The 13591-nt window shown below is 33.9% G+C and overlaps 1 protein-coding gene across 7 annotated transcripts in view; it reads left to right on the forward strand.

Moving 5' to 3' along the window:
- Positions 1-1103: 1103 nt before the first annotated feature.
- uimc1 (ubiquitin interaction motif containing 1) overlaps positions 1104-13591 on the forward strand; it is a 55683-nt gene continuing 43195 nt past the window's right edge. For 4 of the 7 annotated variants that reach the window (XM_039776552.1, XM_039776551.1, XM_039776550.1 and 1 more), the window contains exons 1-5: positions 1104-1484; positions 6354-6432; positions 8632-8756; positions 9395-9940; positions 11957-12038. In XM_039776552.1, coding sequence (XP_039632486.1) covers positions 1371-1484; positions 6354-6432; positions 8632-8756; positions 9395-9940; positions 11957-12038 — 946 coding nt within the window. In that variant the 5' untranslated portion in view covers positions 1104-1370. Of the gene's footprint in view, positions 1485-6353; positions 6433-8631; positions 8757-8877; positions 9941-11956; positions 12039-13591 lie in introns of those variants that run through there. The other 3 variants (XM_039776549.1, XM_039776555.1, XM_039776553.1) reach the window with 3 other exon arrangements.

The following is a 13591-nucleotide window of genomic DNA, read 5'->3' on the forward strand; positions in this document are numbered from 1 at the left end:
ACAGCTCTATTTGTTAATGGTTGAGGTCATTGGAAAAAGTTATTTTTAAAATAAAGTTATTTAAGACAAAGTAAATGAACCGTATCGATTGTTTTTTGACTACTTTATTCCTTATCCGGTTCTATGAATCAAGTAACTAAGTTAAACGATCATTAATACTACCCTTTCAAAAATCGTCATATCCTTGTGCCATACCCCAGACATTCATTTTTCTCAGCTTTACCAAAGCTTAACAATAAGCATTTAAACTGACAGTGATATACCTCAGAAACATATTGTAACGCGCAGGCAGTGCTTTCTAACCTTGTCTGAGGGCAAGGGAGGACTGGAAGGGGAGGTTTCTAATTGTAAGGGGCTGACTGACCTCACGCGGGATGTTTTCTTTTGTTTTGGTGTTCCAGGTGTGTGCTGCGGGGCGGGGGTGAGAGGATTCCCGAAGTCAACGAGATTGCTCCATTTTTGCATTGGACCAGTTTAACCAAAATAAAACCGAAGAGGCTCTGACAGCTGCGAGTGCTCCTGTTATTATTTACCAGGATCGCTACAATATTATACCCTGAGTGATAAGTATTGTTTTATTAATAAAATATTTGCATTCCACTCTACTCTTTCAGTAATTTTCATGTGAAAGAAGCAGGACTGAAAGGACACTGAAACGTCTATCTGTTATTATATATCCATTAAATGTTTATGTCATAATGTTGATAATCCTCTTCTTGGGTCCCAGTATAGTATCGACTTTCGTTTTTGGGTCTTCAGATTAACGTTTAAGAAACCGAGCTTTAAAAGCAATTTACACAGAGAAAAGGAAAAGGTAAAGACCCGACAGTGCATATGACATACAGCTATTAATGAAGTGGTGAGAAGGTATGCAAGTATTCTCATATAAGGTTACTTGCTTATAAAGTCTGTGGAAAATACACAAAATAACAACTGATCTGACACATTACACACTCAGTCCATTCTTGTAAACGTTATGGATGGACACATACAAGGCACAGTTTAAAGCAATCTTCGCATGCGCACTAAACCATCCACGAACCCATCACCGCTAGTCCTATTGTCACGTGTTCACAGACCTTCCAATCACGATTCCAAGATCCATTTACCGCCCTCGGCGGTATGGGACTGGGTGCGTTTCTTTCAGGAAGTGGATTACACAGATACAAACTAGTAATATGTTTATTACGAATTGAGAAAGAAATTGACTATTTAGCGTATTATTTGTGGTCCAGCATAGCCAAATCATACATTTAACAAATTTGTCTGTTCCTTTATTTGAATAACGTATATGGGTTTGTGTGCGCTTTTGCTCATGTTTACCACCTCCCAGATCCTTTGTTTTGTGTTTATATTAATGCGTCAGTAACATGCCTCGCAAAAGACGTACGCGGGCATCAAAATTAGAAGAGACGACGGTACCGCCGAAAAAGCGACAACGAAAGACCTCGCATGTATCCGCTGGCACTGACAGAGAAACGGAGGTGAGTGTCACATGCTATTTACTGGAATGGAATTGAATTGAATTAGAACTTTATTTACTGCCAGGCAACGTACTGTAGTTGCTAGGAATTTCTCTCGGTGTTGCATCTATACACATACCAAGGTAAATCCAATTAACCGTACAATATACAGTTCATGACACCACCCAACATTATATACGGTAGTGAATAATAATCCATTGCACAAAAACACAAATATACAAAGCAATCTCACAATTAAGCCTTTACACAGCCGATATAAACATGAGATCACCATGACCAGAGTTACTGCAGTTGGAAAAAAAAAACTCAAGTTATGTGTCTAGTAGTTCTTGCTTTTTAGTGACTGGTAAACTTCCTGACATGGTAATAACTGAAAGAATTGGTTACTGGGTTGAGTGTAGTCTTTAATTATATTTACAATATGTAATCAGACCCGAGAAGGATACATTTTCTTTAAAAAAAAAAAAAAAAGACTAATTTCAGGCCCATGGTACTTTACAGTGACTGAAGAACACGCTGCAGGTTATGCTTTTGTGATGAGTTTTTGTGCCATACCATATCATTTTCTATGCTCCTTTAATCCAGAGCAGGTTTGCAGGGGAACTTGAGTTCATCCCAGCAAGCATAGGGTACAAGGCAGGAACAATCCCTTGAACAGGGTGCCAGTGCATCACAGGGTTCATATCAAATAGTTATGGAGAAACTGAAGATGCCAGCACTGATTGGGGCAGATTATATTTTTTATGTTTTCATCCCAGTTCAGAATGTGAATGATAGTGGTGCCAAGAAATTTAAACAATTACACCCTGTTGACAGTCTTATGGAAAAAGAAGATCCAGTGTTGCAACCCCTGACAGGAGCAGGCAAAAGAAGAAGACACCTTGTTGACAGTCTCCCAATGGTCATCTCTATTAGCATATCATTAACTAGTCATTTTAAATGCTAAATCATTATTAGAGAAACCTTTGTAAATGCATTAAAACCGCTGAAACTATTCTGTTTACCTGGGATGCAAGGTACTGGCATTTCTAAAGTTCAGCTCTGTGTTTTTTAAAAATGGCAAAAATGAAACCGCTTTCTTGAGAAACATTTCAGTGTTGTTTTTTTTTTTTGAGAATGAAGGTTATAACAGATTGCCAAGAAAGTGCAGATTTCATACAAAGGTTTATATTACTGTCTTGGCGGGGGGGACTGAATTTAACCAGGGTTGAAAAAGACAGCCCAGATACATGACTACATAAGAAGATAAGGACATCAGAGCCTGTAGTTTGAGACACAAAAGCCTTAAAGATGATTATTTGGCTTGTTTCTGAAATACATGTTAAATGCCAGTGTCATCTGCAACATAGGAAATATGACTCAATGACACTGACTGAATGCAACCATGGCCGAAATTATTGGCACCCATGGAATTTTCCCAGAAAATGCACCATTTCTCCCAGAACATTGTTGCAATTACAAATGTTTTGGTATACACATGTTTATTTCCTTTATAAGCATTGGAACAACACAAAAAAATGGAGAAAAAAAGCCAAATCTGACATCATGTCACACAGAACTCCCAAAAATGGGCCGGACAAAATTATTGGCACCTTTTCAAAATTGTGGGTAAATCGTTTTATTTCAAGCATGTGATGCTCGTTTGAACTCACCTGTGGCAAGAAACAGGTGCTGGCAACATAGCAATCACACCTGAAGCCAGTTAAAATGGAGAAAAGTTGACTCAGCCTTTCTGTTGTGTGTCTGAGTGTGCCACACTAAGCATGGAGAACAGAAAGAAGAGCAGGGAATTGTCTGAGGACTTCAGAACAAAAATTGTTTAAAAATATCAACAATCTCAAGGCTACAAGTCCATCTCTAGAGATCTTCATGTTCCTTTGTCCACTGTATGCAACATAATCAAGAAGTTCACAACACATGGCACTGTAGCTAATCTCCCTGGACGTGAACGGAAGAGAAAAATTGATAAAAGACTGCAACGAAGGATAGTCCGAATGGTGGATAAACAGCCCCAATCAACTTCAAAACATATTCAAGCTGTTCTGCAGACTCGGGGTGCAACAGTGTCAGCTCGAGCTATCCGTCGACATCTGAATGAAATGAAAAGATATGGTAGGAGAGCCAGGAGGACTCTACTGCTGACACAGAAACATAAAAAAGCCAGACTGGAGTTTGCCAAAATGTACTTGAGGAAACCAAAATCCTTCTGGATGAACGTCTTGTGGAAAGATGAGACCAAGGTAGAGCTTTTTGGTAAAGCTCATCTTTCTACTGTTTACAGAAAACGGAATGAGGCCTACGAAGAAAACAACACAGTACCTACAGTCAAACATGATGGAGGTTTTGAGATGTTTTGGGGATGTTTTGCTGCCTCTGGCACTGGATGATTTGACTGTGTGCAAGGCATCATGAAATCTGAAGACTTCAAAAGATATTGGGGTGCAATGTAGGCCCCAGTGTCAGAAAGCTGGGTCTGCATCAGAGGTCATGGGTGTTCCAGCAGGACAATGACCCCATACATACCTCTAAAAGCACCCAGAAATGGTTGAAGACAAAGCGTTGGAGAGTTCTGAAGTGGCCAGCAATTAATCCGGATCTAAATCCGATTGAACACTTATGGAGAGATCTCAAAATTGCTGTTGGGAGAGTGCGCTATTCAAATCTTAGAGACCTTGAGCAGTCTGCAAAAGAAGAGTGGTTGGAAATTCCAGTTGAGAGGTGTCACAAGCTTGTTGATGGTTATCGGAAGCGCTTGATTTCAGTTATTTTTTCCAAAGGGCGTGCAACCAAATGTTAAGTTGAGGGTGCCAATAATTTTGTCCATCCCAGTTTTTGAGTTTTGTGTTAAATGATGTCAGATTTGGCTTTTTTTCTCTGTTTTTTGTGTTGTTCCAATGCACATAAAGGAAATGAATGTGTGTATACCAAAACATTTGTACTTGCAACAATTTTCTGGGAGAAATGGTGCATTTTCTGGGAAAATTCCAGGGGTGCCGATAATTTTGGCCATGACTGTATGTTTTTCTAGTCATCTTCTGCCAAAGGTCTGTGCTCTTTTGCCCATTTTAACCTTTTCTTTTATTTGAAACTTTTAGATATAGCCTTTTCTTAGAATCCCTGCCTATATGGTTGTCTTTTCACTGTTGCAGATGACAATGATATTTGTTATGTAAGGACAAAGTAAACTGAGGACCTGTAAGATGTTTGTTTCTCAAACTGCAAACTCTGATGTCCTTATCTTCTAATGCAGTTGTGCATCTTGGCATTCCCTTTCTTTTTCAAACTTGATTTGATCCAGTTTGCCCTCTTCTCTCAACTCAGTAACAGGCACCTTTGTATGAAATCTTCACTTTATTGGCAATCTGTAGTATGGAATAACCATCATTCTACCAATATATATATATATATATATATATATATATATATATATATATATATATATATATATATATATATATTTTATATATATTCACTCTAACTCTGAACTGAATTTTAGTAATGGCAGTACTCTGCAATCCAAATGAACAGAATGACAGGTTTCAGCAGTGCTGTTGCAATTATAAAGTTTTAGCTAATGTCCATTTAGTATTACGAGGGGCATTCAAATATAAGCAGGAATTTATGACCTGCACTTTATTTATTGAATACAATGAAATAACTTGCACACTATTTTTCTATGTAGTCTCCTGCCACTGCAATCCACTTGCTGGAGTGTTCAGAACGCTTCTTAATCCCAGAAGAGTAGAAGTCTTTTGACTGCATGTTGACCCATGTTTGTGCAGCATCAATAACCTTCTCATTCGACTTGAATTTCATCCCTCTTAAAAATTTCTTAAGTGGACCAAAGACATGATAGCCTCTCTCTGTCTTGTACCAATCATACACTGTAGACTGAGAGAGACACTAATCCCCAAACTGATTTCTAAGTCTGGAATAAATCTGAGATGGAATGACTCCTTCATTTGTCAAAATTTTAATAATAATCCACTGCGCAACACTACTTTGTACCTCCTGCTCCGACATATTAATTACAGTTAACAGGAAGGGAGGAAAGAGCAGCTAGCACTACTAGTGACCACTTCCAATGAGTCATGTCTACCTTGCACTCTTTATAAGAACAGAGCATGAAAATTCCTGCTTATTGTTGAACGCCACTCATAAAATGACTTAATTAAGGATAAACTAAGGGAGTTGACAATTAGGACACTTAAGGAACGACTGCTGAAAATAGGGCTTTGCTTTCATATGTGAATAATAAATTGGAAATCAGTCATTTCAAGCAGTATTAGCCACTAGCATTATGAATAATGTCTTGGCTGTATTTTTTAATCATTTTAATTGTACAGTATCTTTATTTAAATAGGGAGTATTTCCTAAAATCTATACATAAAAGTTCAGAATTGCTGTTTTGTTTTAGATGAGATGCATTAAGATTGAAAGATTTCTTAAAGCAGCCCTCCATTAACTTTATTGTGATTTCATGTTACTTATTCTGGACTTAGGGTTAGCACCATTGCTTCACAGGTCTAGTATTGTGATGAACAGATCATAATGTACGGTTTTTAAATGTGCTTGCTTTAAAGTATGCAAATGTTTCTGAGTTCTTGCCTACTTCCGAATTTTTTAAAAATAATAAAAGGTCAAATTTAATACATCAGAAATAAATTCCTTCTTTGTATTACATACTTTGGCGACTTTGCAGCCACCCGTAAAAATAAATTTGTTACCAGCATAGAGTACAAAATATATATATTTTTTCATTATTATTATTTTCCTATCTTTTAGGAGAAGACCTAGAGACATTGTCTTCAATAAAAAAAAAATCTGTGATACTTTAAATGTACTGTAAGTTATTGTTTTCTTCATTAGGCAGAAGATATTAAAATAGAAGAAGATGACACTGATGAAGATTTGAGTAATGGAGGAAACTGCAAAACCAAAGACACAGGTGTTTATTTTAATGTTTCTTGGAAATATTAGGTGAAAGAAAACTATTTTAAATGCTTTATTAATGCTGTTATTCAATGACCCTGGTAAAATTTTACCAAATAAAGATTTATGATTAGTTTTTGACTAATGCATACTTTACATTTTTTTTCTCTATAATGGATAGATAGTCCAGTGATGCAATGGGCTGTATTACTTCCTCACATTACTTCAAGAACAGTTTTGATTCTGTGCTTTTATTTATTTATTTTCTTTTTGCATGCTCTTCTTCCAGTGCACCCAGTTTGATTTATGATTTCTTTAATTGCCTGAAAGCCTATTCACTTTTGACCTGCAAACTTGCATTCCTTTTATGGATGGTTTCTGCATTGCACCCATCCCTGCTGAATAGGGTGTCAGCTCTCAATGACTATCACTGGGTAAAAGGTATGCATGCCTGAAAGTTGTAATTTACATGCACGGTCAATATTGGGGATTTAATTTCCTCAAAAAAAATATGAATTTTTACATTTGTTACATTAGTAATATAGATGCTCAGTATTTAAATAATACACTAATTATTTATACATTTTCTGTTATAGCCGTAATACTTACAGCTCTGTATACATATTATAGATTCATCTGTCCAGATCTGATTATTCTTTCTATCATTGTACCAATAACTTACACATCTGTTATTTTGAGGAGTCTTACAGCTAGAGACAATGAAATTAATTCAAATCAGTTATTTAAACATTTAAAACTCCTTTGCATAAATGTTTTTTTTAATTGCATGACACAGAAGCCTAGATTTTAAGTATATTAACATTGAGGCACTCTTTTTTTCAGCTACACCAATCTTTAATTCATTCATAAAATTTATGTTAACATTTTAACATCCAGCTCACATCTGGGGCAGATAATGGTGTGCAAACTCCACACTAAAGGTAACTAGCCAAGAGGTTAACTTGGACTATAAACTGTAACACAGCAAAATTAACTACTACACTAAAATGCCACATTTTCCAGAAAGTATAGAACACATGCTAAGTATCCAAATGATGACATTTCAGATTTGAGAATTTTTGAAAGTAATCAGCGACTAAATGATTTGCCCCCAGGTATTTCTAAAATTTCCCAAATACAATTGTATGCTCTGGATGTTGTGTTTCTGTTTGTGCGCATATTTTTATTTTATTTCGTCTATGTGAATGATTATTTAGAGATTAAATGAGTGCAGTCACATTTGCTATTACATTAAGAAGAAAGAAGGAGATTCCTCATATTTATTTTGTTTTTGAAATAATCTCTATAACATTAATCAATTAATCATCGGTTGTGGCCTACTTTTCAAGAGGTTGAGACCGTAATGCTTTACAGTTTCTTTGACTAAAATTTATATAATTAACTTTTGACACTCATTTTAAACTCGGGACAGTGAAGGTTCTATTAATTTGATAGCATTTTGGTGTTTTACATTTTTAATTTTTAATTTTTTTAATGCTTTCTATTCTGACATACACCTCCTGAGTGTTAACATAGTATTGGTAGCCTTGAAGCACATGGTATTATAAAGTGTTACAGTAAATGCCTATGTGCAGTTGCCTAACTTTGATCACATACTGGTATGTTAGTTTGATTGAGATTTGCAACAGTAATTTCAGAGAGATGTATGTGGTAATTTTCTGAAGAATTATGTGCACTGTTATTTTGAACTACATTAAATGTTACTGAATCTGTTTGATAAGCTATTTTGTAGCCATTTTTCCTGATTACAGTTAACATCTGTAAAAAAAAAAAAAAATTTGAGTCACTATGAACTGAGATGTTAATGAGTGTACATAATTATAGATATAAACTTGTAATGCAAAATATTTGCTAGTTATTTGAAATTTCTAAATAAAAATATTACAAATCCATTAACATCACCCTTCTTAATCACCAGACTTCCCATACCTGAAATTGCTGCTGAAGATCATTGATTGCAGTCATTCTCAATCATTGTAAAGTGATGATATATGGTGAATTACAATTCTTTCTAAGTAGAGACAATTCGGGACCGGTATTAGCAGAACTGTTTTTTTGCAATCTTTGCATATATACACAGAAGTTATTATTATTTTTTTGTTACCTTATTCAGTTTTTACCATTTTATCATGTCATAATTTGTTTCCTGATAAAGGAAAAATAACTTTTTTTTGTTTTTCGTTTTTATTTTCAGATCTGTCAGAGGAAGATATGTTGAATTTGGCTTTGAAAATAAGTGAAGAAGAAGCAAATAGAATAACATTGCAGCAGCAAGCTGAAGATGAAGCAGTGAAGAAGGCTATTGATGAGAGTTTATGTGTAATTTATCATTTATTTGAATACCACAGGATTTTGTTGACTTGATACTGTTTCTTATTCTTGGGCTCAGTCTGTCTGTCTATGTATTTGTATATGAATTCCTGTAATAATGCCATTATAGTATTTTTAGATTATGCCGTGGCTCCCCACATGCTGGATAGAAATTGAATAGATAAGTAAATTTTACACTGTTTTCATTTATATTACAGTATCAAAGTTTAACATTTTTGCCAGTTTAGGAAAAATGCATTTATGTTTAATTGAGTTAAGTAATTCAAAAAGTAATGTTCATACTTATTTGCACCATCACCAGTCTGATTAAAAATTATAATGTTATTTTCAGAATTGTTAAGATATCGTATTTTATATGTGATTATTTTGTAATGTACATATTAGTAGTGTTCTATTACTTTAGATACTATAGATAAATTTGACTTAAAGTTCGACAGGTTTTTGTAAACACAGGTGGAACTCAAGTGAAGTAGATAGAGCAGGCAAACTGAACTGATGGAACTCTGTCTTATTTTAATTTAGGAACCAAACTTTTTCTAACACTAATGTTAAACATTACCATGCCAGTATTACATAATAATTACACAAGGAAATGTAATATATTTCTTTTCTTCAAACTATTTCAGCATACCAATACTAACAAAGATGTTGGATTGATAAAATACAAGGAAGATATGGTTTGCAGTAATTCGTTTGAGATGGATAATAACCCAGATCACCTAGAGGCATTGGATATTGGCCATCCAATAAACAATGAGTCAAATTCTGTAATGGTCCATGGAAGCACAATTTATTTGAAGAGAGACCCTCTTATTGTACTTGACAAATTAAGCCAAGATATTCTCAGCAGCTGTTCAGAGTCAGGTTTTGTTTTTTGTTCACAAGTGGATTCTGTGAGTTTGACACCTTTAAATAGCCAAAAATATGGCACAAGTCAGACCTCTGGGATTACCACAAGCCCTGTATTTCCAAAAAGAAAAAATGAGGAGAATTTTTTGCAAAGTGAGAGTAGCCTTGCTATTTTAAATGAAGGTGATAAAAGCGACACATTGCCAAATAAAGTTCCCAGCACTAATGAAGAAAGCTGTTTGTTTCCTAAAAATAGAAGAAACTGTGACTACCATTTTATTATGACCAAAGAGCAAATAGGAGATTGGGGTGCTTCTAAGCAGGTTGGTAGAAGCAGAGATCAATATTTTTATGCACTTTCATCTAATGTGTTTACTGTATTGTATCTTGATAATAATTTAAGATAATATCTAAGAATGTGTATATAATACAAATCAATGTTTCAGTTAGAATAGAACGTTGAAGTCCTGACTGTTTCACAATTTGTGTTCATTTATTTCATTAGATATTCTAAAGTACTGTCCGATTAAGAAAAGGTCTTTAGTTTGTTCATTTTTATCAAGAGCTAACTAGTTTCATATATTTGCAAACCTCTCACTTTGTGTGTGTGTGGGTTTTTTTATTATTTAAGTTACTATTTTTGTCGTAATCTTGGTTTGGATAGACTGAAATAATTTCCTTCGGTCTCTCATGGAAAACTGTAACTTCTTCCCCCATCAATAACACTTTTCTAAATAATAATTAAGCCAAATGCATACCTGTACTGTACATACTCTACCTTATAACATTCTTTATGATTTTGTGCAAAAAACTATTATTTTTTCTTCCATTTGATTGTGTAGTTTTCAGTTTACCTAAGAAAATAAATTAGCTTTTTCAATTGACATTGCATTAGAAACAGATTTAAGTAGCTTAGTTAAAAAAAAAATCCATGAAGTTTATCAGGTCTTTGTAGCTCAATCTTTGTATGAAATTTTGCTCATTTTTGCATGAAAAAGTCAAAAGGAAATCCAACTCACACCATAGAGAAATAGCAAATATGGTTCAAATTGGAATGCATTTTTTTAAATTATATGTTTCTTCTCTTTACGTGAGAATTTTCATAGTTTGCAGACACCCTTGTGTTCTGTTTCTACACAACACTGTAGATGACCATATTAATATTTAAATGTATGATAGTTTTGTGTGCTTTTCAGTACAGATTTTGCACAGGCACATAACATCGGAGTACTAGGAAAGCATTTTTACCATAGCTTGTTATCATTTGTACCAGAGTTTTAAATTTTGTTTGCAAAGGATGAATTATGTTTTTAAATGTATAACTTTAAGATTTGAGTTTAATCTCTAAAAAAATATAACGAAACTGTATCTTAGCGATATCAAAAAAAAATATCACAGTGATAAGTGTCTGTTTTCTAATTCAGTGTTCTAAATGTCTCACGTTAGGTCAGTACAGTATGGTGGTACAGTGGTAATGACTGCTATGTCATGGATCTAGAGCCCTGGGTTTGAATCTTGTGCTTGATAGCTGTTCACAATTTGAACACATTCAGACACTTCTCAACCCCTAGTTGGATTAAGTAGGTTTCAAAATGTTATACCCATTCAGTTGAAATTTCTTTCAGTTTGGATTAAGACACTTCTCTGGATTTTATGTTTTTGGTGCTTAATTAATTTAGGGCAATATGTCTTAAGTAACCCGTGATTTGCAGTACACTTCTCAGGAGAACACCTGTAAGACTGTATAGCATGCTACGTCATTTTATGTCCATTCTTTTTTTTTCTCCTCTGTAAATTGTCCTCTTATTTTGCAAACCAAATTCCATCCTAGATATAGGTTGTGGGTTTATTAAGATATGTCTCAGTAAGCAGTCTGTGCTGTGCTGACTTTTACCTGCACTTACAAATATTAGACAAGCTTCATTTGTTAAATGGCTTGAGTGATGGCTGAGATATATACTTCTGTCTCAGAAACGGCTTTCTGAAAACAAAACAAAACATGTCAAAAACTAGAAGAAAATAAAATCATATCTCTTTACTGCTCTCAGCATTGACATACTAAAACTAATTGGGTCACATATTTGAATGAACGTTTGCTTCACCACTTCAGTGAAAAGTAGTAATATTAATCTATACCTAAATATAAATATATAGATTAAGGTTTACATCTTGCCAATGCCTTGTACTTGTACAGTGGTTTTAATGTTGACTTTTACCAGTCATCCTAGCTATTCATTTACAAATGAAAAAATATACTAATAGTTTTATTAATGCTTGATTGTCTACTACAACTGTATGACTTCACTAAGGTATTATTTTTGCCTTTGTACTTTTTATAGGAAGAAACTGTTAATGATTCTGGTAAGAATGAAAAGTCTTTAAAGTGGAGAGAGAGACTACAGTACAAGCGACGCTTATCAAGTAAGTTACTTGAGCCAACTGTCATGCCTGTCCACCAAATTATGATGTTTATTTCATAAATGGATCAGATTATATGTAGTCAAAAAGTGTCATATAAGAAAACAAAACAAAATCATTTGGGATAGTGTTTAATCAATGTTATAGCTTTACAAACGTCACAGTATTTAGTTATGTCTTTGGAAGCATTTCTTGGCAAGGCCAAGATTGACTTGGTCATTCTCCTTACAAAAAACCTTTTTATAACAAATGCTATAGTAAGTTTTCCTTTCCTGATGGTTTATCTTTAATTGGTTATGTATACTACAGGTATTTGGAGCATATTTCATGTCACAACCGTTGTCAGTTTAACATTTTTACAATGTATTATTATTTCATAAATATGAAAATTAAAGGGCTTTCCAGTATTACTCTCATTGTAACCAGTTACATGTTCTACTAAATTATAATGTACTATTAACACTTTTAAAGCTTATTATGTTTATCAGACATTTAACTGCATTCATTCATGAAAAAATACAGTTACAAATTACCACTCAGCATCTCTAATAACTTTGTTTGTAATGTGTTCCACCATCAAATAAGATATGAAAACCAACCTCCATATAAGACAAACCCACAAAACAAACCATATGCTGTAATCCTTAAGGAAGTCAGTAATTTTTTTTTTTTTTAAATTACTTAAGCTATTATATCTCACGTTTATTAGCAAGTCTAATACTGTATAATGACAAAGTGTCTAATAATTGGTCATGTACTGTCACAATAAAATTTAAATGTAAACCATTAGGTAAATTACTGTGTATATTTTTCATTGTCATGCTTAGGTTTTAACGGGCTTAGCGATTTAAATTTGGTCATGCTCTTCCTTAATGAAAGTTATAATGAAGCTATATTTAATTACAGAAAGTTGCATCAGTTTTAATCAAAAAGCAGGCTACTATGGTACACGTCAAGCTCAGTCTGAAATCCCACAATATAAACAACTCTTTAAAGGAAAATTAGGATTTTAGTGAACAGTATTTGTTATGGCTGTGCATAAAATAAACTAAGATTTAGCAGCTCACAGTTATCTCCATTGTGCTCGGTATGATTTGAAAAAAAAAACCAAAAAAAAACTAAGCATTGTAAACGTGTTCTTCAAATGAATGTTGAATGCCCTCCTGGCTTTAAAATTACATGACTGTAAGAACATCTGTAATGTAGCTTATGAAGCATTTCTTTTTAACATTCATTTACCATCTATCCATTTCCATTCCTTTTATGCCTGTTTAGGGTCAAGAGCATTAATGTAACTTTTTTTAAATATCAAATACAACTTGTTAAACATTTTGATAAATGTATGTAAAATTATTAAATGTATTATATAATGGTGAATGTGTGCCTGTATGTGTGTATGAGATATGCAATATATAAACTTTGTGACTGCCTTGAGGGCGCTTTTCAAACTTAACCATGAGTGGTAAAGTTCAAGCTGTTCAATTTTATTCAAAACATAACTAATAGTTGAAATGCTTTTCTGTTGTGATGTAGTGTTTAATATAGCTTTAAGATTG

The sequence above is a fragment of the Polypterus senegalus genome, chromosome 13 (genome assembly GCF_016835505.1).
Source record: "Polypterus senegalus isolate Bchr_013 chromosome 13, ASM1683550v1, whole genome shotgun sequence".
NCBI classification, from domain to species: Eukaryota; Metazoa; Chordata; class Cladistia; order Polypteriformes; family Polypteridae; genus Polypterus; species Polypterus senegalus.